This window comes from Diabrotica virgifera, chromosome 4 (genome assembly GCF_917563875.1).
Source record: "Diabrotica virgifera virgifera chromosome 4, PGI_DIABVI_V3a".
NCBI classification, from domain to species: Eukaryota; Metazoa; Arthropoda; class Insecta; order Coleoptera; family Chrysomelidae; genus Diabrotica; species Diabrotica virgifera.
The window spans coordinates 88,138,140-88,164,911 of NC_065446.1; the positions used below are offsets into that span (position 1 = coordinate 88,138,140).

The 26,772-nt window shown below is 33.5% G+C and overlaps 1 protein-coding gene across 1 annotated transcript in view; it reads left to right on the top strand.

Moving 5' to 3' along the window:
- LOC114326289 (leucine-rich repeat and immunoglobulin-like domain-containing nogo receptor-interacting protein 2) overlaps window positions 1–26,199 on the top strand; it is a 502,239-nt gene extending 476,040 nt beyond the window's left edge. The window contains exons 4-6 of the mRNA XM_028274595.2: window positions 7,016–7,940; window positions 12,383–13,023; window positions 25,379–26,199. Of these exons, the coding sequence (XP_028130396.1) occupies window positions 7,016–7,940; window positions 12,383–12,996 (1,539 nt within the window). The 3' untranslated portion in view covers window positions 12,997–13,023; window positions 25,379–26,199. The remainder of the gene's footprint in view (window positions 1–7,015; window positions 7,941–12,382; window positions 13,024–25,378) is intronic.
- Window positions 26,200–26,772: the final 573 nt, after the last annotated feature.

A 26,772-nucleotide genomic window follows, 5' to 3' on the forward strand; every position in this document is an offset into this window, starting at 1 on the left:
ATTAGTCTTTAGTTTTAAATTCGCTCTTTCACGTTTTAGGTGCCCCCACACAAAAATCAAGGGGAGATAAAACTGGTAACTGAGGAGGCCATTCGATGCTGCCTCTCCTCCCATGCTCGTGCCGTGAAAAATGTTGATCTATTTAAAACTCGTTATTCGTTTTTAACTCCATTTTCTTAAAAACCAATCATTCTAAGCCGATAAAACTTCTAGAACTTATTAACAATACATAAATCAAGAAAACCAAATCAGGTCAATGACAAATTTTAATTAGGGTGGTGATTAGGGGTCGTTTACGATTACTTTTTGTTGAAAAAAATAGGGACTAGGGAATTTAGCTAGAGATTTTTTTGTTTCTGGAGATACATATTTTTAAATACTTTAATTTAGTTTCAACAAGTTATCCTCGAAAAATGCATAGTTTTCCCATGCGAGATTAATAGCAAGCTGAAAATTTGTTAATAGCTTAACGGTGTTTAGTCGGACAAATTTTGATGTATGGGAACACTGGAACAGGGGAAGTTTTAATCGTGGAACAGTTTAAAAATTTGGAACGTCAGATTACGAAAACGTCCCATGTATTTTATCGGACAGAACATCCAATTGATTTGTTAGGTTTTCATTAAACTCTCATGCAAAAATCAGACTGCTATTCTAACCGACAGGATTCCTGTAATTTGACATGTTCTTCGTGTTCCACTCATTAAAATGCCCAGTTGGTTTTTTGATAAACACCAATCTGATTTTCGCATGAGAGTTTAATGAAATGGCAGCAAATCAAATGGAATTTCTGTCCGACAAAATACATGGAACGTTTTCGTAGCTGACATTACACAACTTTAAACTGTTCCACAATTAAAACTTCCTCTGTTCCAGTGTTCCCATATATCAAAGTTTGTCCGACTAGACACCCTTAAGCTATTAACAAATTTTCAGCTTGCTATTAATCAACTTATTTTTCATACGCGGGATCCAGACCTATATGATATCAGTACAATTAGACAAATAATGGGAAAAGGCCTTATACGTATAGACGTCTAGGAAAAGAAAATTGTATGTAATGTGTACATATGCGGACAAATCTAAGGGCCGGTTGTTCGAACGCTAATCAAGAAGTTGATTATTATCAATCATTTATTGTAATCAATTTTCTTGATGGGAATCAAATCGCGACATGAAAAATACATGTAAAACACTAACCAGTTATTGATTGTAGGTAAAACAGTAATTAAAATATAGCCGCAGCTCTTAAATTATTAAAAATTGCTTATTATTATTATTGATTTGTAAGTAAAAAACAAGAAATTAACATCAGAAAGAGTTTAGTTATGTTTTATTTTAAATTAAAACCAAAATAATAAAATAAATCAGTCAACATAACCTCAAAATGCGACATCTGTCAGAAGTATGCTTAATCAAATATAATTGTAATTAAATATTTGATAATGATCAGTTTTGATTAGCGTTCGAACAACCGGCCCTAAGGGCCGGTTGTTCGAACGCTAATCAACAATGATCATTATCAAATAATTAATTACTGTCAATGTCAATTGTTAAAACATAATTAATTACAATTCTGAGACTATAATCAATTAAAATAACAATAATTATTAACATAATTAATAATAAATCTCATCATTGTTATTAATTATGTTTTCAGCAACCCAAACAAAGTTGACATTGACAGTTTTGGTGACATTAATTAAATATTTAATAATGATCATTGTTGATTAGCGTTCGAACAACCGGCCCTTAGAGTATTACTTGAAGGATAATAGGCATTATTGAAGGCATTTGATGCCTGATAACTCATCAAAGTTTGTCCGACTAGACACCAAGCTATTAACAAATTTTCAGCTTGCTATTAATCAACTTTTTTTGGTACGCGTGATCCGGGTCTATTATGTTTTCCAGCAGTTTTATTTAAATCATTTTCCAAAAAACAGTTGCACTCAATTTTAAATGAAAAATACGTATAATGGGTAACTTAATACTTTTGCGTTATAAAATTATTGAGCAAAACGAAAAATTATTTTTTAATATATTATTTTTTAATATCGAGTAAAATTTACCTCGGCAATTGGCAATACGTTGTGAAAATATAAATATATATTGCCTATTATGTACCCGGTAGAAAAGGGTGTTTGCTTCTGACATTCGTGGGTTTAGTAATCACGAAACATTTTTAGTCGCGTTGAATTGTGGATTTTTCAAAGAGCACTCAAATCTTTCAAGTTCAGTCAACAGTTCCGTATAGCGTGCTAAGTAGCAATATAAACATTTTCAAGTTTTTAATTTCGTAGTATTCCGCTGACAGCACGAAAGTCTCTTTTTTTAACATGCACTCGCTAATTGGACATTAGTCGTTAAAACGTTCTCGTCCAAATAAATATGAAACTTCACAAATACGCTCTGTCGTTCTTTCTGGCCTCAAAGAATGTTTGTAGCATTCCTTTTTTTAATAAAATTTCACTGGTTGGTTATTAGTCCATTCACTCACGGAAAATAAATTGCAAAACCTCTTCAACTTTAATGAACCGCTTGGATTGACATGAAATTTGACATACACATAGCTAATAACATGTCGAAGAAAAAAAGTGATGTTGAGCCAATGTGTGCTTTTGCCCTGGGGGTGACTTTCACCTCTTCTCGGGGGTGAAAAAATGTACGTTCAAAATAAGTTCGCAAAAGGATAAACTAACTAATTCTAAGCGACTTTTGCTCTATAGCGCTTTTTTACTAAGGTAATACTTTTCGAGTTATTTTCGAGCGAATATGTTCAACAAAAAATCACGTTCTTAGACGGTTTTTTTGCAAATAACTCAAAAAGTAAATATTTGATCCAGTGGCGAAGCGTCCATGTAACCACTGTTACCATTGGTAACAGTTACAAATCTTGCAAATAAATATTTTATGACTACTACGAAATAATTCCATTTATATTTTTTACCAACAGAAATACTTGTTAATAGTACCTAATTCAGTAAATAGCCAACTAGACGCACGAAAATATTGGCGAGATATGTGAATCCATGGCACGTTATCATATGCTGTTACCAATACTAGCACTGGTAACGGTACGCGGGATAAACCTCGCTATCGCTCGGGACTAGCTCTGAAAATTTTGAAGGATCGACGGGTCTAGAGACGGCGCGCGAGCACGCTGTGCATATCAGTATTGTAACCATTTTGAAGATTGGTAACGTTGGTTTAGTACCTATTATAGATTACAGTGTTCGTGCATTTAAACATTTTTTTAATATTATACGAGGTATGTCAAAAAATATGAATTTCACTCAAGAGTAAAGTAGCTTTATTTTTCACAATATTGAAAATTGCTATTATGAAAAGTTGTTTGGAATTAAAAACTATATTCTAATATGCAATTACATCCTTATAATTGAATTTTTTTTTAATCAGGATTGCTAACATTATTTTCAGTATTTCAATTCTGATAACTCTTTTATTATTAATTTTACGAAAAAAAGTAATTCTTAATAAAAAGTTCTGGATGGTCTAAAACCTATAATACAACCATCTTATATCAAATTTTATCAATTTTATACGAGGTATGTCAAAAAAGATAAATTTAGATCAAAAGTAAAATACCTTTATAGTTCAGAATATTTCAATTAGAAGAATATAATTACATACTGAAACATAGTTTTTAATTCTAAGTAACTTTTCATAATAACAATTTTCGATATTGTGAAAAATAAACGTATTTTACTCTTGAGCGAAATTCATATTTTTTGACATACCTCGTATAAAATTGATAAAATTTGATATAAGATGGTTGTATTTTAGGTTTTAGACCATGCAGAACTTTTTATTAGGAATCACTTTTTTTCGTAAAATTAATAATAAAAGAGTTATCAGAATTGAAATACTGAAAATTATGTTAGTAATCCATAATTTTTGAAAAAAATTTTTTTTTTAATTAGGAGGATGTAATTGCGTATTAGAATATAGTTTTTAATTCCAAACAACTTTTCATAATAGCAATTTTCAATATTGTGAAAAATAAAGCTACTTTACTCTTGAGTGAAATTCAAACTTTTTGACATACCTCGTATATTATTCAAAAAATTTCATATTTGATGGTTAAATCTTAGTGGTTTTGGACCATGCAGAGCATTTTATGAAGAATAACTTTTTTTCGTAAAATTAATAATAAAAATGTTTTCCATATGGATACAACTTCAGGGACATACTGTATATTATTTTAAAGAAAAAAATGATATTATTGAAAATGGAAGAATTAAAATATAAACAATAGTTTTCAAAATCTCTTCTTTTTCCTACTTGTTCATTTTTATGTTAATTTTATGGTAGAATAATATGTTTAGTTTGTTTATTATTATTGTCATACATACTAGGTCTGGATCCCGCGTATGAAAAAAAAGTTGATTAATAGCAAGCTGAAAATTTGTTAATAGTTTAAGGGTGTCTAGTCGGATAAACTTTGATATATGGGAACACTGGAACAGGGGCAGTTTTAATTGTGGGACAGGTTAAAAATTTGGAACGGTCAGACCACGAAAACGGCACATGTATTTTGTCCGACAGAACAGACTTAAACTCTCCGAACAGAGATTAAACTCTCATGCAAAAATCAGACTGCTATTTATCACCAAATGGGCGTTTTAATGAGTGGAACATGAGACAGGTGATAAATAGCAGTCTGATTTTTGCATGAGAGTTTAATCTCTGTTCGGAGTGTTTAAGTCTATTCTGTCGGACAAAATAAATGTGCCGTTTTCGTGGTCTGACCGTTCCAAATTTTTAACCTGTTCCACAATTAAAACTGCCCCTGTTCCAGTGTTCCCATATATCAAAGTTTATCCGACTAAACACCCTTAAGCTATTAACAAATTTTCAGCTTGCTATTAATCAACTTTTTTTTTCATACGCGGGATCCAGACCTATACCTGTTACATATACATAATCATACATATAATTTGGGAATAGTGATTTGTTTAATTTTATCCCACAGGATTGAAAACAAAAATATTTGGGAGGTTCAAAATATTTTTTTTAAATAAGATTTTTTTATATCTGGTTTTGGTAACACTTTAGAAAAAGTCACGCGTCGCCACTGATTTGATCGAAGAAAACATTCTCAGCAAAAATATAGCCTATAAAAAAGTGAAAATGGTGTATGCACGAGGCCTGTAGACCCAGTAGAAGCATAGTTGTAGCTAATGAAAAATAGTTTCAAATTCGTCAAATTCCAAATTGAATATTTCAACCTGAAATAACCCAAAAATAAAGCAATTTTTGGGGAAAATTCATTTCAACTTTTTTAAAGTGTTGAAAAAAAGTTTTATTTTTATTTAGTTTTTAAAAAAGTTTCTAACATCAAAAGTAAGCAAGTTACACTCAAAATAAAGTCGGTCCCAAGTTTTTTGGTAAAAAAAATGGGAAAATCACCCCTTAATTAGCATCTCAAATGAAATTAATCGTTACCGACCGCATCACAAGTTGCTTTACTTATATTATTTATATATGATCTGTAAGTGTCATCGGTTCATAGTGCTTAGTTTTGAAAAAATTTGGTTTTAAAGTAAATTTTGTTTAATTTTTAACTTTGAAAAAAATGTTTTTTTTTTAGAATAACTTAAATATTATTAGTGATACCAAAAATCTCAAAATGTAAAAAATAGAAGATTTACTTTTCTGAATATTTTGGATTTTTGTTTTTCTGTAAGACAAAAATTGGTTAAGATATGGCTGTTCATAATTTGCATACACTCGTGATTAGTGACTCGTTCAAGCGCTCCCAAAAAACAGCCCTTTAAAAAATAAGCATCTTGAACCGATGAAACTTAGAGATCATATAAACAATATATACACGAGTAAAGCAGTTTATGAAGCGGTAACGATTAATTTCATTTGGGACGCTAATTGGGGGGTGATTTTCACAATTTTTTTACCAAAAAAGGAGACCAACTTTATTTTGAACGTAACGTGCTTACTTTTGATGCTGGAAGTTTTCCTAAAAAAACAAAAATAAAGTTTTTTTAAACACTTTAAAATAAAGTTGTAATGAGTGTTCCTAAAAAAGTGCTTCATTTTATGATTACTTCACGTTGAAATATTCGATTTGGAATTTGACGAACATGAACTTATTTTTCATTAGCTGCAACTCTACTTCTACTTGGTCTGGAGACCTCATGCATACATCATTTTTCACTTTTTTGTAAGCTATATTTTTGCTAACAATGTTCTTTCGATAAAATACTTACTTTTTGAGTTATTTGCGAAAAATTGTCAAAAAACGTGGGTTTTTGTTGAAAAATTAACATATTTCACTCGCAAATAACTCGAAAAGTATTAACTTGGTGAAAAAACGCTGTAAAACAAAAGTTGCTTAGAATTAGTCAGTTTATTCATTTCCGGACTTATTTTGAATGTATATTTTTTCACCCCCGAGAAGGGGTGACACTCATCCCCAGAGCAAAAGCGCACATCGGCACAATATTACTTTTTTTCCTTGACATGTTATCAATGTGTAAGCCGAATTTCATGTAAACGCAAGCGGTTCTTTAAAATTTGGAGGTTTTGCAATATTTTACCGTGAGTGAATGGACTGAGAATGTTTGTAGCATTTCTTTTTTTAAATAAAATTTCACTGGTTGGTTATGTTTTTTTAACGTAGCTTTCCGATTGCGAGTTAGGCCGCTTCGACAATTTAGAATGTAATTACTGCAGGAAATTAGTGGCTTAGTTTAAAGTAACACCCAACTTTTATAATTTTAAATAGAAAATGCCACCGACATACGAACGAATTACTTTTACCGTTAAAGTGAGTTCTGCATTTTATTCCGTACAAATAAATGTCTTTATTATTCCCAACAATAACAAGTTTTTTCAAAAGAAATAATATTCATTGGTTTGAAATGCATGGTGATTGCATTATAAGTTTCGTTGTGTATACTTTATTTTAATTATGATGCAATCATGATGATTTAAATCTTCCAGCTTGTTACTAATTATTTTTTATTTATTTCAGATATTCAAGATGTCATTCACTGCAATGTATGTCCTATTTCTCACCATCCTTCTGATGTCAACAACTCACGCCTCAGCCGCCTCAGCACTAGGTTGTCCAGTAGGTTGTATGTGTAATGACGATACCTTTGTAGTTCAATGCGAAAGAAGTAAGCTGGACGTCATACCAATTACACTGAACCCAGCAATACAAAGACTGGTTCTGAGGAACAATAAAATAAAGACTATAGACGCAGCTTTTCAGTTTTATAAAGAATTGCAATATGTTGATTTGTCAAGTAACCATCTGGTTAATATACCAATGAGGAGCTTTGTTAACCAAGAAAAATTACAGGAACTACACTTGAACAAAAATAAGTTGTCCTCAATAAACAATAAAACTTTCCAGGGGCTTAAATCTTTAACTGTACTTAATCTTAGGGAAAACTTCCTCGAAGAATTGCCCAAAGGATTGTTTTCTATACTGCCAAAGCTAGAAGAGCTTAACTTGGGCCAAAATAGGATATCAAAAATAGATCCTTTAGCTTTCGATGGACTGTTAACTCTACGAGTACTTTATTTAGATGATAATTCATTAAGCTCAGTACCTACACACGCTTTTTCTGTTCTGGGAAGCCTAGCTGAACTGCACGTTGGCCTCAACGGATTCACCACATTACCAGATGACGCTTTCCGTGGCCTAGGAAGACTTTCCGTGCTAGATATAAGCAGTGGGGGACTTTCCAATATCAGTACTGATGCCTTCAGGGGTCTTACAGGGTTAAGAATGCTGAATTTGGCTGATAATAGACTTCAGTCCATTCCCACGGTACAATTGGCCCATCTAACACGACTAGAAGATTTAACGATTGGTCAAAACGAGTTTGTTAGACTGGATAAAGGTGCTTTCAAAGGACTAGCCAATTTAAGGAAAATAGATATAACAGGTAAGATTTGTGTGTATTAAATATTTACTTTCCCTTATCACTGTTTAGAATTCAAAAAACCTTACTTTTTTAAAAATATTTATTCTTTTTTTTTATTTTTATTTCTGGTCCTTTTAGCAGTTCTATTTATCCATGTAATCTTTTTTCCTCTCCCTCATTTTCTCACATTAGACTTCTAACCTGTTCTCGTTCGACCTTATGGTTACAGTCATATTTGTGACGTTGACTGCTAGCTATGGCGTTATCTTTTAAGGAGTCTTCCTAGTGATCCAGTGCATAATGATCCTGAATCCATTTTTATTCGGACTAATGATTCGTGCAACATGGTGATTGCTTCTCTGTCTTCCCCTTCGAATAATATCCTATATCGTACAGAGGTCTCCTTTTTGGTTATTTGGTATTTGGTCTCTTAATGTTTTTCTGTCAGTTGATCTCAAGTCTCCCGTTGTAAGCATTATTTTTCTTTCTGCTGTGGCTGTTTTCATTTTGACTGCATGCCATAATTGGCCTTACACGTTATTTCTATATTGGCACTTTCCCTTTCCCAAGATATCAACAAAAATAGCTAAACACAAAAAAGAAAGAATAACTCCATTTCGCATCATGTGGGTTTTCTTAATGTTAACATTTTTTTCATTTATGTTTTATGCAAATACATACTAATCCTTCAAAGTGAAGATTATTTACAACGTATGCTGCACCAATTTAACATAACCGCCAGAAAATTTAACATGTTAATTTCCCCAAAAAAGACAAAATGCGTGGTTATAAAAGCAGATCCAATAAGGTGTAAATTGGAGCTGGAAGGTTAGAAAATATAACAAGTGATGGAGTTTAAATACCTAGGCATCACACTATCTAGCTACGGAAGGCTCGAAACAGAAGTGGAAGATCAAGTGAATAGACCAAACAGGGCCGCAGGTTGCCTGAATGACACAATATGGAGAAATAAAAATATCGGAAAAGAAATGAAAGGCAGAATTTAAAGTCATCAGACCAATAATGACATACGCCGCAGAAACATGACCCGACACAGAGAGGACAAAAAGATTGCTCGAAACAGCGGAGATGGAAACCCTTCGAAAAATCGATGGTAAGACTCTTTGGGACAGAGCTAATAGAGATAAACGACGGAACATTAATAGCTGGGTAAGAAATAGAAGAATAGAATGGAATGACTACATAAGCCGAATGACAACAAATAGGGTAGGCAGGACAGCGAGAGACGGTTCCCCAATAGGAAGACGATCAGTGGTAAGACCACGAAAACGATGGAACGACAACTTACTAGAGGCACATTGAAAAAACACACAGAGTCATGTCTATGCAAAAAGAAGAAGAAGCATTCTTTTAAATGTCTGTAACATTCAATGTAGGCTATCTTCTTTATTATTACCTATCCAGAAGAGATCATGAGCCTACATTAAACAGTAAGAAATGTCTCCTAAAAGCTTGTATTATTTCTTCCCTTATATTAATAAAAATGGATAGTGGCTTATCTAAAGCATTTATAATTAATATTAAAGTAAACATGACGGTTGCGTTTTGAATCAATTCGAGTCTCTTACCATCCTCTGACACGTGTTTCTAGGTTTACCTGTTATCAAAGAGGCTCTTAAGAAGACTCAACTGAATCAAAACTCACCGACTGGTTGGTAAATATATTGAAATATTATATCAACGCATGCCTTTAACGATCTCGAACAAGGAAATACAGTCCAGAAAGCCACTGCGCATCCGCTAGGAAAAATATTCCGATTCGGATTTTTTGCACATTCTTACTCAAAAAGTACCCCTTTTAACAAATTTGCATGTTACCAGGTCCAAAAGTGGGTCAAAATTTTTTTAAACGTTTTTTTTTGTTTTTTTTTCCTAAAATGATTTTTTTTGCATCGAACAAAGTTTTTTTAGGTTTTTTTTGGATCATTTCAAACAGAAAAGGTCTTTAGTGACTTTTCTCTAAAGTTGATAGTTTTTGACATATAAGCGATTAAAAATTTAAAAATTACGATATCGGCCATTTTTGACACTCAGAAAATATGTGAAAAACTGAAAATTTTGATGTTGCCAAGATAACAAGATATTCTTTTAACATCGATTGATGAAATCCCGTAGAGTTTTTTGCAATACAATATCGAAAACCCCTTTGTTTTTTAATTGCCAATCAAGTGGGCGCTTGATTGGCAACCGTTACATGTATATGTAACATGCGTAAATATATGTGCGGAAAAATATTTCGATTCAATTTGTTTTCACCATCTTGCTTGAAATATCCCCTCTTAACAAATTTGTATGTTGCCAGGATTAAAAAATCAAAAATTTTTTTAAACGTTTGTTTTTTGTTTTTTCCTAAAACTATTTTTTTTGCATCAGACAAATTTTTTTAGGTTTTTTGGATTATTCCAAATAGAAAATATCTTAAATGACTTTTTTGTAAATGTGATAGTTTTCGAGATATAAGCGATTGAAAATTTAAAAATTGCAAAATCGGCAATTTTTAACCCTCAAAAACTATGTAAAACACCGAAAATTTCAATAATACCAAGGTACGTAGATATTCTAAGAATATCGATTGATGAAGTCCCGAAGAGCTTTTTGCAATACAATATCGAAAACACCTTTGTTTTTTAATTGCTAGTCAAGCGGTCGCTACACTATTTTTAACCGTTGCATGTATACAACATTGTATGTAATATGCGTAAATATAATATTATGTGCGGAAAAATATTCTGATTCAATTTTTTTTTTCACCGTCTTGCTTAAAAAGGTTCCCTATTAACAAATTTGCATGTTGCAGGGTCAAAAATGTGTCAAAAAAAATTTTAAACAATTTTTTGGAACTTAAAATGTTATCCGATTACATATTATATAATATTACATTATGTATTATAAAGCATATTTATAATACACTTGCAACGGTTGAAAATAGTGTCGCCCCCGCATGATTAGCAATTAAAAAACAAAGGGGTTTTCGATATTGTATTGCAAGAAGCTCTTATATCTCGAAAACTATCACATTTACAGAAAAGTCACTTAAGTTCTTTTCTATTTGGAATGATCCAAATAACTTAAAAAATTTTGTCCGATGCAAAAAATTAGTTTTAGGAAATAACAAAAAACAAACGTTTCAATTTTTTGTGACATTTTGATCTTGGCAACGTACAAATTTGTTAAGAGAGGATAATTTCAAGCAAGATGGTGAAAAAAAATTGAATCGAAATATTTTTCCGCACATTATTTACGCATGTTAGGTACATTTCATGCAACGGTTGCCGATCAAGCGCCCGCTTGATTGGCAATTAAAAACCAAAGGAGTTTTCGATATTGTATTGCAAAAAACTCGACAGGATTTGATCAATCGATGTTCAAAGGATATCTTCTTACCTTGGCAACATCGAAATTTTCAGTTTTTCACATAGTTTTTGAGGATAAAAAATGGCCGATTTCGCAATTTTTAAATTTTTAATCGATTATATGTCAAAAACTATCAACTTTAGAGAAAAGTCACTAAAGACCTTTTCTGTTTGAAATGATCCAAAAAACCTAAAAAAACTTCGTTCGATGCAAAAAAATAATTTTAGGAAAAAACAAAAAAAAAACGTTTAAAAAAATTTTGACCCACTTTTGGACCTGGCAACATGCAAATTTGTTAAAAGGGGTCCTTTTTGAGTAAGATTGTGCCAAAAATCCGAATCGGAATATTTTTCCTAGCGGATGCGAAGTGGCTTTCTGGACTAATATGGAGTGAGTGTCGATATTAAATTTTCAGTCTAAATACTGTCGATTAAGTGTCTAATACTAAAGTTTTAAGAGGAAACAGTAGTGATCAACAGGTAGCCAAAACGCGTTCCAAGATTGCGGCTGTAATTTTGAATATCTTTTCGAGATATTTGGCACACGTATTCGTAATATAATAAAGAATGGTGGTACAGAGCCCAATTTGAAAAATATATTAATATGTGGAAATTACTCGGTAATTAAATACAATATTAAAAAAACGGGCCTGTACCGCCATTAAGAAGAACAAAAAAATACACTTTCTTTAAATAAACTTTTTTATCCGATGCCTGGATTTTGTGTCATTTTGGAACTACTAAAATTTTTTATTTCATTAGTAGTTCCAAAATGACACAAAATCTAGGCATCGGATAAAAAAGTTTATTTGAAGAAAGTATATTTTTTTGTTCTTCTTAATGGCGGTACAGGCTCGTTTTTTTAATATTGTATTTAATTACAGAGTAATTTCCACATATTAATATATTTTTCAAATTGGGCTCTGTACCGCCATTCTTTATTATATTACGAATACGTGTGCCAAATATCTCGAAAAAATATTCAAAATTACAGCCGCAATCTTGGAACGCGTTTTGGCTACCTGTTGATCGCTACTGTATCACCTTAACGCTCTACTTTAATATTTAATTTATATTTTTAATTTTTAGGTGCAAACAATCTGGAATATATAGAAAAAGGTGCCTTTAGCGAAAACCTTAACCTCGAAACGATCATCTTAGTCAGCAACAAGAAACTCACTACACTCGAAGATGGTGCACTGGTTGGTCTGCCAAATCTAAGACACTTAGTGTTACGAGAAAACTCTTTTCGAACGCTCTCGGAATCGATTACAAGCTGGAACGAACTGAGAGGTTTGGAACTCACAGATAACCCCATCAACTGTGATTGCCAACTTCTTTGGCTTCTAAATTCCATAAACTCAAAAAACATAACAAATGTCCAGTGCTCTACTCCCTTGCAACTTCGCGATAGATATTTAAGGACACTTACCCCATACGATTTAGGCTGCTCGTTTCGCGATAATAGGCAACAAGCGATCATCATTACGTTTTGTGTCAGTGCCACCATACTAATTGGAATTTTAGGACTGTTTCTTTTTCGTTATCGTCAAAGGGTAGGAGAAGCGCTTAAAGATTACAAATGGAACAAGCGGGCCATAAGCAGGAAAGAACATGAATACCAGAAGACTTTTTCTGACGAAGATTACATCACTCGTACTGGACAACACCATATCAAACCGATTCCGGTGACGGAATTGTAGCTAGAGCTTAGCGCGCCACCTTCTGGGGTAAGCATTTTTATCATTATTATTGTATTATATGTATATCTATGGTAAAGGAGCCCAAGCGGGGATTTTTGCAATTATTCGAGTGCGTCAGATTATCACATGGGGAGAAACCTTGTACTCTGTAAATTCACCTCTATCATATATTGACTCTTAATACAGAGGAGTTCGTTAAGGGGGTCCGAAAAAATCTATCCTTAGAAAAACTCGAAATCGTCTGATTAAGATAAGGCGAGTTAAGTACTTGTAAAACAGTGTATACTTCAAAAATCTGACGATTTTAGCGGGGCGTAAGGAAATGAGTGAGTCACAAAGTTTCACAAAAAAGCGAATATTTTGCGAAATGTACGTCAAATCGAAAAACTATAAAATACGTGTTCAATATTTTTCAAAAATCTATCAAATGATACCAAACACAACCTCCCACGGAGAGGAGTGGATAGTAAATTTGAAATTTTAAATACGAACCCCGTGATATTTCGCGAAATGAACATCAAATCGAAAAACTGAAAAATACCCGTATTCAATATTTTTGAAAAATCTATCGAATGGCACCAAATACCATCCCCCACAGTGTAGTGGTCGACGTGATGTCGTGTATTGTCCGTCTCGAAAGATCTCTGTCTCTGGTCATTTCTTTTATTTTAGAAAAGACATTTAGAAACATCATCCTAAAAAATATTCAGCATCACTGTATATCAATAGTCATTAAGACCAAAAAAAAACGGAACTCAGACACTTATGATCTGGCCCAACCCTATGGATAACTTATGTACCCTAGGAAAAAAAATACACTAGGTGTCTATGCAGCAATATATGCCATACACAACTTACAAGTGCATGCTTAGGTCTTTTGCATATTTCTGTAATTTGATCGATTCATCTTGTTGGGGGGTCTTCCTCGTGATATTCGGCCTTCCACCTTTCAAACAAACTGGAACATGAAGTAAAAACCACTTCTATGTAAAAGGTATATTTACTAAAAATTTTTTGAATCCCAATGGATTCAATAAAATGAGTTCATCAGAACGTTTTCAAACCTATCGGTCCATCATCAGTGAATTTGAACTTGCAAAATAGCCCCAGAACCAAACAATGGTTGTGATTATAAATAAATCTACATTATGTTAAAATAAATTTAAAATGGCTAAACGCCGATGTTCAGGGATTAAACCTCTGGGAACATGGTGAAACTCTACCCGAGGACCCAATCAACCATCTTCGGTCAACGATGACTACTAAGTGGTGGACTAAGTGGACTACTAAGTACTTCCACCTTTCCTTGTATAATGAGTCTTTCCATGTAATCTGTGTTTCCTCTCATAACATGTTCAAAATATTTTAACTGTTGGAGATGGAGTTTACTGGAGAGTCGTTGGCTAGGAATTCGTAGCATTCGTCTCCAACAGAACATTTCAGTGGCGTCTATCTTTCTTCTTTCCGATTTTCTCAGGATCCAAGATTTACAACCGTAGGTCAGTATTGGGAATATTAAGCAGTTGATTAACCTCATCTTTAACGCTCTTGAAATTTGACAGTCCTTCCATATTGTGGTCATCTTTGCTGTGGCAACTTTTGCTAGATCACATCTAAGTTTTATTTCTTCCTGTAATGACTCTGTGTTTGTGAGTAGTGATCCCAGAAATAAGTATGAGCTCACAACCTCAAACCGGTCAATTGTGGCTATGTGTGGATGATTGTTATGTAGTCTATCCACTATCATGATCTTTGTCTTTGATATTAATTGCAGACCAAATATTTGACTTTCGTTTTAAACCAGTCGTATAAGATCAATCAGCTCTGCTTGACTATTTGCAAGAAGGGCTGTGTCATCTGCGAAACGTAAATTGTTTATTTTATGACCATTTATTGAGATGCCTTTTTCCCATTCAAGTGCTTTTCTGATAATACGGTCCCCATATAAAACGTGTCCAATTAAGTCGGCATCATATGGGAAATTTTTTTCTTAGATTTATGAAAAAAAGTTATTCTTTATAAAAAGTTGTGCATGGTCTAAAACTTAAAATACAATCATCACTTATCAATTTTTTTAAGCCGTATACGAGGTATGTCAAAAAATATGAAATTTACTCAAGAGTAAAGTAGCTTTATTTTTCACAATATTGAAAATTGTTATAATGAAAAGTTGTTTGGAATTAAGAACTATATTTTAATATGCAATTTCATCGTTCTAATTGAAAAAAAATTTTGAATTTTTTTTATGGATAACCAACTTATTTTCAGTTATTTAAATTATGATAACTCTTTTATTATTAATTTTACGAAAAAATTGTATACTTTATAAAAAGTTCTTCATGGTTAAAAGCCTTGAATACAACCATCTAATATCAAATTTGATCAATTTTATACGAGGTATGTCAAATAAGATGAATTTCGATCAATAATAAAGTACCTTTATAGTTCAGAATATTTCAATAAGAAGGATGTAATTACATATTGGAACATGATTTTTAGTTCTATACAACGTTACATAATCACAATTTTCAATATTGTGAAAAATAACGGTATTTTATTTAAGTACTCTTAAGCGAATTCATATTTTTTTATAATGCTAAAAATACCCACTGGGGCTCAAGGTTAACCACAACAAAAGGCAGAAAACTTTTAAAAGCTGTGAATGAATACGGAGCCATAACCTTGTCAACAGGGAAGCCAACTTATTGGCCTACTGACCATAGGCGTAACCAGGATGATCCTAAGGGGGGGGTTACAACTACCTGAAAGGGGGGGGGTTACAACTACTGGAAGGTCTCTGAGGGCTATGGTGTTAAGCGTATGGAGCTCAAAGTACATCCCAATGGGGGGGGTTACAACCCCCAAAACCCCCCCCTGGTTACGCCTATGCTACTGACCCCAACAAGATACCTGACCTAATTGATTTTTTCATAACCAAAAATATATCGCAAAACTACCTGAAAATAGATGAATGTCATAAGTTATGTTCTGACCATACAGCAATAACACTAACACTAAGCGAAAACATAATATATAAAGAAAATAACCCTTCGCTAACTAATAAGTACACCGACTGGAAAAGCTTCAGACAAATGCTAGAAGAAACAATTAATTTAAACGTTTCTCTTAGAACCGTAAAAGACATTGAAAAAGAAGTTGACCAAAGAATATCTTGGGAATGTACTCCAGACATCAAAAAACGCCTAAAAGGATGCAACTACCCGGCAGAAATTAGAACGCTGGTATACGAAAAACGGAAAGCAAGACGAAAATGGTTCCAAAGTAGAGCTCCTCAAGATAAAACAATTGTAAATAATCTCACTCAACAACTAAAAAGAGAGATAAAAGAATTTAAAGAAGAATCCATTAGGACATACTTAAACAACCTAACGAATGAAAGATCCACAGAATACTCACTATGGAAGGCAAGCAATGGATTAAAAAGACCAATGATGCAAATACCACCCATAAAAAAAGAAGACGGCACTTGGGCTAGAAGCAGCGAACAAAAAGTAGAATGCTTTGCTACACATCTAGAAAAAATATTTCAACCGCATCAACAACAACAAGAAGAAGAAGCATTACAGAGCAACCATTTGCAAGAAGAAGAGAACATAATGCCAGTAACTGTAGAAGAAGTAATAAAAGAAATCAAGTATAATTTAAACCCGAGAAAAGCTCCTGGCTTTGATTTAATAACAGGACAAATATTAAAACAGCTCCCAAGAAAAGCAATTGTCAAGTTGACCTATTTAATTAATGCTGCGATCAGATTAAAATATATTCCTTCATTGTGGAAAGTGGCGGAAATAGTAATGATACCAAAACCAGGCAAACCACCACATATAACCTCTCCCTATAGACCAATATCACTGCTACCCACAATGTCTAAATTATTTGAAAAACTTCTCCTCAGAAGATTGCAACCAATTTTAGTAAACAAAAAATTAATTCCAAATCACCAGTTTGGTTTTAGGCAAAAACACTCAACTATAGACCAACTCCACAGAGTCACCGATATTATAGAAAAATGCACTAGAGGAAAGAAAAGTTTGTTCAGCTTTATTCTTAGATGTTGCCCAGGCATTTGACAGAGTTTGGCATGAAGGACTATTTCATAAATTAGAGACTATTCTTCCAAAATCATACACAGACATAATTAAATCGTACTTAACTGATAGATATTTCAGAATCAAGCAAGATGATGCTTATTCTGAACTTAAAGAAATAAAAGCCGGAGTCCCCCAGGGTAGCGTATTGGGCCCGGTCCTATATCTTCTTTATACATGTGATCTACCAGAATTCGATAACTACTGTTTAGCTACCTTTGCCGACGACACCGCCATATTAGCAGTAGGTAAAGATAACGTAGAAACAGCCAATAAACTACAAAATGCGATAAGCAAATTTCAAAAATGGACTAAGACGTGGAAGATTACATTGAATGAAAGCAAATTAGTACATGTTGATTTCACTAATAAAAAAATTCTGTACGCATCAATAAAAATTAATGGACAAGACATTCCGTATGCCAACACAGCCAAATACCTGGGCTTAACCCTAGACACGAAGCTTCGCTGGAAAGCCCATGTAAAGAAAAAGAAGGAAGAATTAAATATTAAATATAAAAAATTGTACTGGCTACTGGGAAGATACTCAGGGTTGTCAACGTATAACAAGATGCTAATCTACAAACAAGTTATAAAACCAGTATGGACGTATGGTATCCAACTGTGGGGATGTACAAAAAAGACAAACTTGAAAATAATACAAACTTTTCAAAACAAAGTATTAAGGGGCATAGTTAACGCACCCTGGTACATCCGTAATGACGATATCTACAAGAATCTACGAATGGAGCCCGTCGACAAAGAAATCCGAAAACACGCAGAAAGTCATGAAAAAAGACTTCTTCTCCACGAAAATATTGAGGCCATCCAGCTCCTGGACAACTCATACCAGAAAAGAAGACTGAAGAGGACCAAACCTCACGAGTTAGTGTAGTGTGCGACAAAGCTAATAGCGGAGCATTGCGCGACTAGTGTGCAAGCAACGTGTTGGTGTAGTGCGTGATAAAGTGAAAAGCAGCGCTTTGTGTGATAGTGCGCAATCAAAAAGTGCGCCAGTAATAATAAAGACAACTAAGAAGACATCAAAGGGTGACTCTTAGATATTAAGTAGTTAGTAAGATAGGATAGATAAAAAGTTACTCATTGGTCAAAGACCAGATTGTAGCACTTAGCTAATAAAAAAAAAAAAAAATATTTTTTTATATACCTCTTATAAAATTGACAAAATTTGATATAACATGGTTGTATTTTAGGTTTTAGTTTAGACCAGGCAGAACCTTTTATATAGAATAACTGTTTTTCGTAAAATTAATAATAAAAGAGTTATCATAATTAAAATAACTGAAAATAAGTTGGTTATCCATAATTAAAAAACATATTCAATTTTTTTTTAATTAGAAGGATGAAATTGCATATTAAATAATAGTTCTTAATTCCAAACAACTTTTCATTATAACAATTTTCAATATTGTGAAAAATAAAGCTACTTTACTCTTGAGTAAAGTTCATATTTTTTGACATACCTCGTATACAGCTTTAAAAAAATGATAACTGATGGTTGTATTTTAAGTTTTAGACCATGCACAACTTTTTATAAAGAATAACTTGTTTTCATAAAACTAAGAATAAAAACTTGCTGCCTGTCTTCCACCATGTAATCAAGTCACACTACAGCTCAGATGTTACCTGGGGCATTTTGAGAATATTTCAAAACATCCATGCTTTATTTGGCAGTTTAAACTGATGTTTCCTTAACGGATCATGTTAATAGGGCTCTGACTCTCATATTTTTGTAGAACTATATTTTGGTGGTTAGGATGTATCAACTTTACGTAAGCACTGATGATGACTGGTAAACCAGTCGAAAACTAGTTATGTATTTGTGATGTAGCCCTTTTTAGGGATTTTAAATATACCTTTTATACAGGATTTGCTGTTTTTTAAGAATAAAAAAGTATCCCATATGATGCCTACTTAATTGGACTCTCTGTATATTAAATAATTGTGGAGATAGTATACATCCCTGTCTGACACCCCGTTCTGGATGAAATTCGTTTGAAAGTGTGTCAAGCATTTTAACTGATCCAGTAGTGTTTTCGTATAGTTCAATTATAAGCGAAATAAGGTGTTGTGCTACGACTACTTCTTTTAGTATTCGACATAAGTGTCTCCACTTGACCCTGTCGAACGCCTTACGAATTATGGATAGATGGCGCTATAATCGGAAAAAAACGATTATTGGAAATGGAAAATTATTTAAAAAAATCTAAAGTCCTCTACTTTATGTAAAATTTTACTTAACTTTTTTTGGTTTTAGGACCTACTCTTCACAACCCAATAGGTCCCCATAACGCTCGAGTAACTGCAAATTTAGCATACTTTCCTCCGCTACTAAATTGACAGTAGGCGTTATGCTAGCACAACCACAGCTTAATGCTAAAGAATCAGTTAATTCACTCTCGAATTTTTACGGTTCCAATTTTGCAATCCACTCCTGAGACAAAATTTTGAAAGAGCGACATAACGATAAATCACGCAAATGCGCGACAATAACGAAAAATCACGGCAAACGTGGGATGCCACTAACTGTCATTCATCTGCGCGAAGCACTAAATTTTTAATGCGCGATCACTAAAATGGAACATAGAGAACAAAGGATTTTCGCGGAGTGACTATACTGATTCTTTAGTATTATACTGTGGTACACGTACAACATTTGAATGATTTAGTATGATTTCGGAAAAAAATGTAGATTGGATTTCAAAAAATATTATGTCTGCTTTATGTTGAATTTGTAGTTGAATTTTAATCCATTTCTTTGGAATGTACTTCTTAGGGCACCTATTAGTATTAGGGTTTCACCAACAAATAAATCAGTTAATAGTTATTGGTCGAATAAAATATATCAGTCGATTATATTTTATTGCATTTTAAAGTATTTGTACCTACGTCACAGGTAGAATAAGTTCTAGTGTAATGATTTTTCCACTAACTGTACTAGTTGGTTCAAGCGTATTGCATTTATTTACCACTGTAATCGTATTCATAACCTATATTTGTTATCGGTTGATCTTTGTCACAATACATATAGAAAATCTTTGTTTGATTACTAAAAATGGACAGAAAACGTGAAAGAAGCAAAGATTATTTAGAGGAGGAAAAAGAAAATCTGATTTCGATAACGGAGAAATTAAAAGATATTAATGAAAACAAAAAAAAAACAGAAACGTGCGACATGGGAGAAAATTGCTAGTACTTAAAATACCGTATGTTGAGAACAATTTCCGAAGTGGAAATCGAAACGTCCAAATAAATTGTGACTTATTCCCAATAAAAATAGTAAATTGTATTAAGATGCCACAAGCAAATAGCTTCAGAACAATATTGTCGAGTCATGTACGCTCCAGAGGGTTGTATTTTATATGTGTGCAATATATTGCTCCAAGGACCCTTGGCAATCTTAAAGTTTAGTAAAAATTATTTTTCACCTTATTTAATTCACTGATATTCTGAGGCATTTGTATAAATCAGTTAATAGTTAAAGCATAATAGAGTAAGGTAGGTAGTGAAACACTTTCCCTAGAATGCGGTAGATAGACTATTGCCTTCGAAACATTCAAGTGATCACCAGTACATATTTATTTGAAATAATGATCCTGTGGAGTAAAAACAAATTGCAATTGACAATAATTGATTTCTAACATCGATTGGTCTGTTTTTGTTGCTTAAGGATGCAATTGGTCGCCGCCAACTGTTATAATTGATCTACTAAATTTTTAGATATTCTAAACCTAGTTTTAAAATCCATATCATCAAATTGAATAAAAGGGATTGTTATCTGCTACAACAATCGTTGTTTACTCCCTCGCTGCACATGTCCGTCTTCATCAGAAGATCATGAGGATGACAATAATCTAAATCAAATATAATACAATACAAAATTGACGTAATCACGTTTACCTGCAATACAATTTTGCGTGTAGTTTATTCTTAGAATAAGTCTGAGTTGGTGAAACATGTGTCATGATTTTTTTTAAATGGTTTTAACAAGTGATTCATGGAGTATTCTGGTTTTGTAATCATTGCACCGTTTAGATTCTGATTTTTAGGCAGAAGTGTAAACTTTGATCTTATCTCTCCATTGGAAAGTCTCCATTTCCTAGAGTAGCTTCTTAGGGGTTTAGATCAGCTATTAAGCCGATGCCGCACTGCAGGATGCTAGATGGTGGCTTGGAGGGTGGATTTCAAAAGTGGATGGTGGAGGGGCGCTGCATCCTGGACGCAGTGAAAAAGTTAAATGAAATCAGAAGTCAATATCCAACAGACTACTGAGGGATCGTTTGTTTCATTTGTTACGTTACATTTGGATTGTTTTTTAGCATATCGTCCTATTAGAGGTAAAACTCCCTAACTACACTTTTCAGAAAGTGGAGAAAAATCGACTTAAAGGTACAAAATTGTTTTTTAAAGTCACCTGACCTGAATATTGGATTTTTTTAATGCAACTGCAAAGAATAAATAAAACAGATATGTTAAGACATGTTTCGTATTCATAGTGGGTTTGCTGGGTCCCAAATTGCTCTTCTTTTATACAAAAGATCTTTTATCTTCTTTTATTGCTCTGATTTGGGTGGATAGACGCCTGGCGGACCACCGGATGGTTAGATGGTAGCGGGAGGCCACTGCGGCTACCGTCATTTTGTTATTCGTGGTATAAGTAGCTGGATGATAGCCAGGCAGGTATCTACCATCCACCATCCTACCAAATTTCCTGCAATGCGGCATCGGCCTAAGGCCTAAGGTTTCATTTCATGAAATGAAATCGACCAACTTACCAACAAAATACAATAAATACCTTTTCGGCAAATACGTCGAGCTCAACGTACAATACCGCAGGATTATACGTAAGTTTGGGAACTTACTAAACTTATGTGTATATTAAAAACCAATAAATACAAGCTAAATCTGAAAGAAAAATAATTAATAACCATAATACATTAACCAAATGTCTGTGATATGAAACACCATATACAGAAAGTTTCTTTCACAAAACTCATTGTTCCCAAACAATCCCAACTGACTTCTCAAAAGGTTGCTGCCGCATACCGGAAAATGAGCACCATGGTGGTGCAAAACTGTACCCCCTGTAGGTCCAGGTGAAAAAGAAGTGAACATGAAGCTGAAACGCTACAGCTTGCTCCCAGGTTGACTGACTGGAGCCGGAATAGGTTCCTCTCGGTGGGTGAGGGTCTATGACTTCCCATGTTGTTTTGTGTATTATTTCCCCAAAAGGCTAAAACAAATATTTACCCAGTCTTAGTTTCAATGTAAAAGTGTCCGAAACAAGGTCAAAGGAGAAAAAGAGAAACTAGAGAAGTGTTTTTTTTTAGAAAAAACAATAATGTAAAAAGGATCATTAGCTGCACACAAAAAAATACTGTATACATGACCTCGACAAAAATGTATGTGACAATTTCACATTACAGACACATAAAGAATAAATATGATTTCTTTCAAATAATTATAGGATACTTCTGAATGATGGAATAATTCAAAGATTAGGCCTAAGGCCGATGCCGCATTGCAGGAAGTTTGGTAGGATGGTGGATGGTAGATACCTGCCTGGCGATCATCCAGCTACTTATACCACGAATAACAAAATGACGGTAGCCGCAGTGGCTTCCCGCTCCCATCTAACCATCCGGTGGTCCGCCAGGCGTCTACCCACCTAAATCAGTCGTGTTTGATATTCCATCCGGGTAGTCTGGCTATAAAGGAAAGCGTAATAAGTTCTATGTATAAAAGAAGAGCAATTTGGGACCCAGTAAACCCACTATGTGACGAAACATGGCTTAACATATCTGTTTTATTTATTCTTTGCAGTTGCATTAAAAAAATCCAATATTCTCAGGTCAGGTGACTTTAAAAAACAATTTTGTACCTTTAAGTCGATTTTTCTCCACTTTCTGAAAAGTGTAGTTAGTGAGTTTTACCTCTAATAGGACGATATGCTAAAAAACAAACCAAATGTAACGTGACAAATGAAACAAACGATTCCTCAGTAGTTTGTTGGATACTGACTTCTGACTTCATTTCACTCTTTCACTGCGTCCAGGATGCAGCGCCCCTCCACCATCCACCTTTGAAATCCACCCTCCAAGCCACCATCTAGCATCCTGCAGTGCGGCATCGGTTAGATTGGTTGTAGTTTTGGTGTTGAGTGACTATGTTCCGGTCGTGTGCGTATTTGAACTTTTTAGATTGTTTATTGCGCATATCCGCAACATACAGGTTAAACAAAATCTCTGCCAAGACAAAGCAAATATTAGCATTTTAATGATTGTTTGACGTGTTTTAATAAATCTTTCATCATATCATCATCATGGCTGATTCATTAGTAGTTGGGAATAAATGCGCATTAACTTTTTGGTTTACAATTGATTGTGTGACTTCGATTTCTCAACAATATATCTCCATTCTTTCCACGTTTTGCATATGGATGTCCATTCTCTACTCTAACTCCTGTTTTCGTCAGGTCTTTTATTATCTGATTGGGTCTTGGGTCTTCCTTGCGGTATTCCTGCTACCGATCTCCAGTTGATATTTTTCTAGATAACTGCTTCTGGCTCTTTCCTTGCTATATGTCCCATCTATCTGAGTATTTGTCCCTTGATAAATCAAGACGTTTAGAAGATCTGCTATTCTCCGAATTAATGTTCTCTTTAGGATTCTTAACCTTCCTTCTTCTTTATGTGTTTGGCAAATTACTTCCGCATCATATGTGATTACTGGTCTAATTTCTGCTCTGTAAATATTCAGTTAATTATCCTGAGTAAGCTTCTTAACTTTTAGAAAGTTGTTGTATTGTCAGAAGTTCCGTTTCTTGCCAGGATTTGTTCTTTTATTGCCATGCTTCTGTCATTAGTTCCATTAACTGAGACCCCTAGGTCCTTAAAGTTCTTTCTTTATCTCTTCCGTATTGACTGTATTTTTCTCGGAGCATATCAGGTACTCTGTGTTACTTTGGTTTATTGCCAAACCACTCTTGGATGCTTTCTTGTACAACACAAATTGTTTAGATTTCTTCTAATCAATTATATCATCAGCATACGCAACCAGTTGCGACGTTATAATTTTACCTTTTGCTTGGTAGCTCTTATTGTTCGTTCAATCGCTACCTTAAATAGTGAGGTGGACAGTGAGTATTTAAGTCGCTATTTCTATATTTCTGGAGTTTCAATCTTCTGTTATGATTAGGTATTGGTGTCGATCCTTTCATTGTCAATTTCGTAAGCTTTATAAGTTTTGTTGCTATCTCTAGATTTTTCATGCCTTTTATTAGGTCTGGTTTATTAGGCTGTCAAATACTTGTTTGATGTTCATGAATTAACTGTGTGATTATGTGTATTGCATCTATTGTATTTGTTGCTGCTGGTAGGTTATATAAAATTCTCCCATTATTATTCGTAATTGTGGTCATAGAAATTCAGAGCGGATCAGGCCAAACATTTTGCTATATAATTATTACTGTGAAAAACTTTTATTTTTTAAAAATGTATAAACATTTTCAATTTCTTTGTAACACGAAAATGCAGCAGCTGCATAATACCCTGGTTAAATCGGAGAGTGCAGGAAGAGTCTATACCGGTTTCGTAGGTCTTTTCCCCCTCATCAGTAGTCCCATATCCTCTTCTCTCCGATTTCTCCAGGCATCACACTTTGGGCCTTTCCGAATTGCAAAGAAAGAAATGTCACGGATAAACTAGTGCCATCTACCGAAAAACAAAGTAAGTTATCAATAGAAGTAGCACAGAAAACGACAATAAATATTGTTCCCATACCACCAGATTGACAACAGATGGAATACTTTCTTTGGTTACACCTCCTGAGATTTTCAAAATTTATAAATCAAACCGGTTTTTGTTTATTTTTTTTATAAATCAAACAAGAAATTGAAAATGTTTATACATTTTTAATTCATTTATTCTTTTGTAGGAGTATTAAGGAATCTTTCTTGTTGGAAGTTTTACCACGCTGAGCAGATGAGTTGTGAATTATTTAAAATTCTCTCATCTTAATTTCCTCGGCATCCTGTATGATTTATAATTTTTGAAAATCTCGGGAGGTTGTAACCAAAGAAAGTATTCCACCTGTTGTCAATCTGGTGGTATGGGAACGATATTTATTGTCGTTTTCTGTGCTACTTCGATTGATAACTTACTTTGTTTTAGTTTTTATTTTACTGTGAAAAATTTGTATTACAAAATTTTGTAAAAACATGTGAAATTATTTAATTATTTCTTCTTTTTTAGGTTTTCTGTTTAGATGGAGAGGGTAGGCGTGCTGCTAGGGGCCCTCGGGGCACCTTACCCGCCACTGGATTTACCTACATCACCGGTGATACATGTCGAGCACATTCGCTACGTTCACTTAAAGATACAAGGAACGGTTTGCCGAAATGCCACGTGGACTTATACCAGCATTAGTGCTTAAATGACTAAAAACGAGCAATAACAAATTGAATCCATTCCAGTGTGTGATCTATCGAGTTTAGAGACTGTATATTAGCTGCTATCTATTATATTATTATTTTCTTGACATGACTGACGTGCATGATGAAACAGATTATCAGATATCATAATAAATTGTATTTTCCTGACATGAAACTCTTTATACATATCGTTTTCAAACTTGCTATGCTTAGTTTTAGTTCTTCGTTAACTCAAATAAGGTTCCATTATCTATTAGTTATGTATACCTTCAACTTAAGAACCAAAAAGTAAATGACTAGGTAAAAAATAAAGAAAATATTAGTATATCTCTGCTTACGGTGTTATGTACAAACGCGCTACATACCATACAGCTCTCTTATCTTATCTGCTCTAATTGTGAAATAATAATATATTATTAGCTCGGGACCCTATCTATTCTTTTGTTATTTTCTTCGTTTGGCGCTGTCTTCATCCTTTCCAACTTGGATATTTTTTCAGTAGTGGCTAATAGAGCCACAATTCAAATACATTGTATTAGGTACATTGAGTGAATACAACAAAATGTGATTTACAAGCACTGCACTATAAAAATATTTATGTGTCATATATATATATATATATATATATATATATATATATATATATATATATATATATATATATATATATATATATATATATATATATACAGTCGAACCCGCTTATTAGAATCCCTGTTATAGGAATATCCCGGTTTATGGAATATAAATTCAAGTTCCCGAAACGTTTCCATTTACTCATTAATAAATTTATCCTTTTATTGGAATAGGTTCTAATTAGATAATACCGCTTATTAGCATATTTTGCAGGTCAACGACTATTTTTTTTTACAATTTTACTAAAAATTTAAATTATGTTTGGTTATTATGGTCAGTCGTCAAGGATTATGGATTAGATATTATTAGGGTAATAAATATTTATTACTTTGTTACGAATACCAATTCGATTTTTAGCCGACAAATGCATGGGTCATAAAGTAATTTTTATTTGTCTACACAAAGGCACTGTTGCCTGCTATAAAATTGTTAGAAGCAGTTTATTTAGAATTCACCCAGAGAGGCTTATGGCTTTGTTAAATTCAATTCATCCATTTCTTGCCGCCAATAAAAGTTCCATTCAACCAATGGATTAAGGATGACCGCACGGATTAACAACAAAAAGCTATAATTACCGAT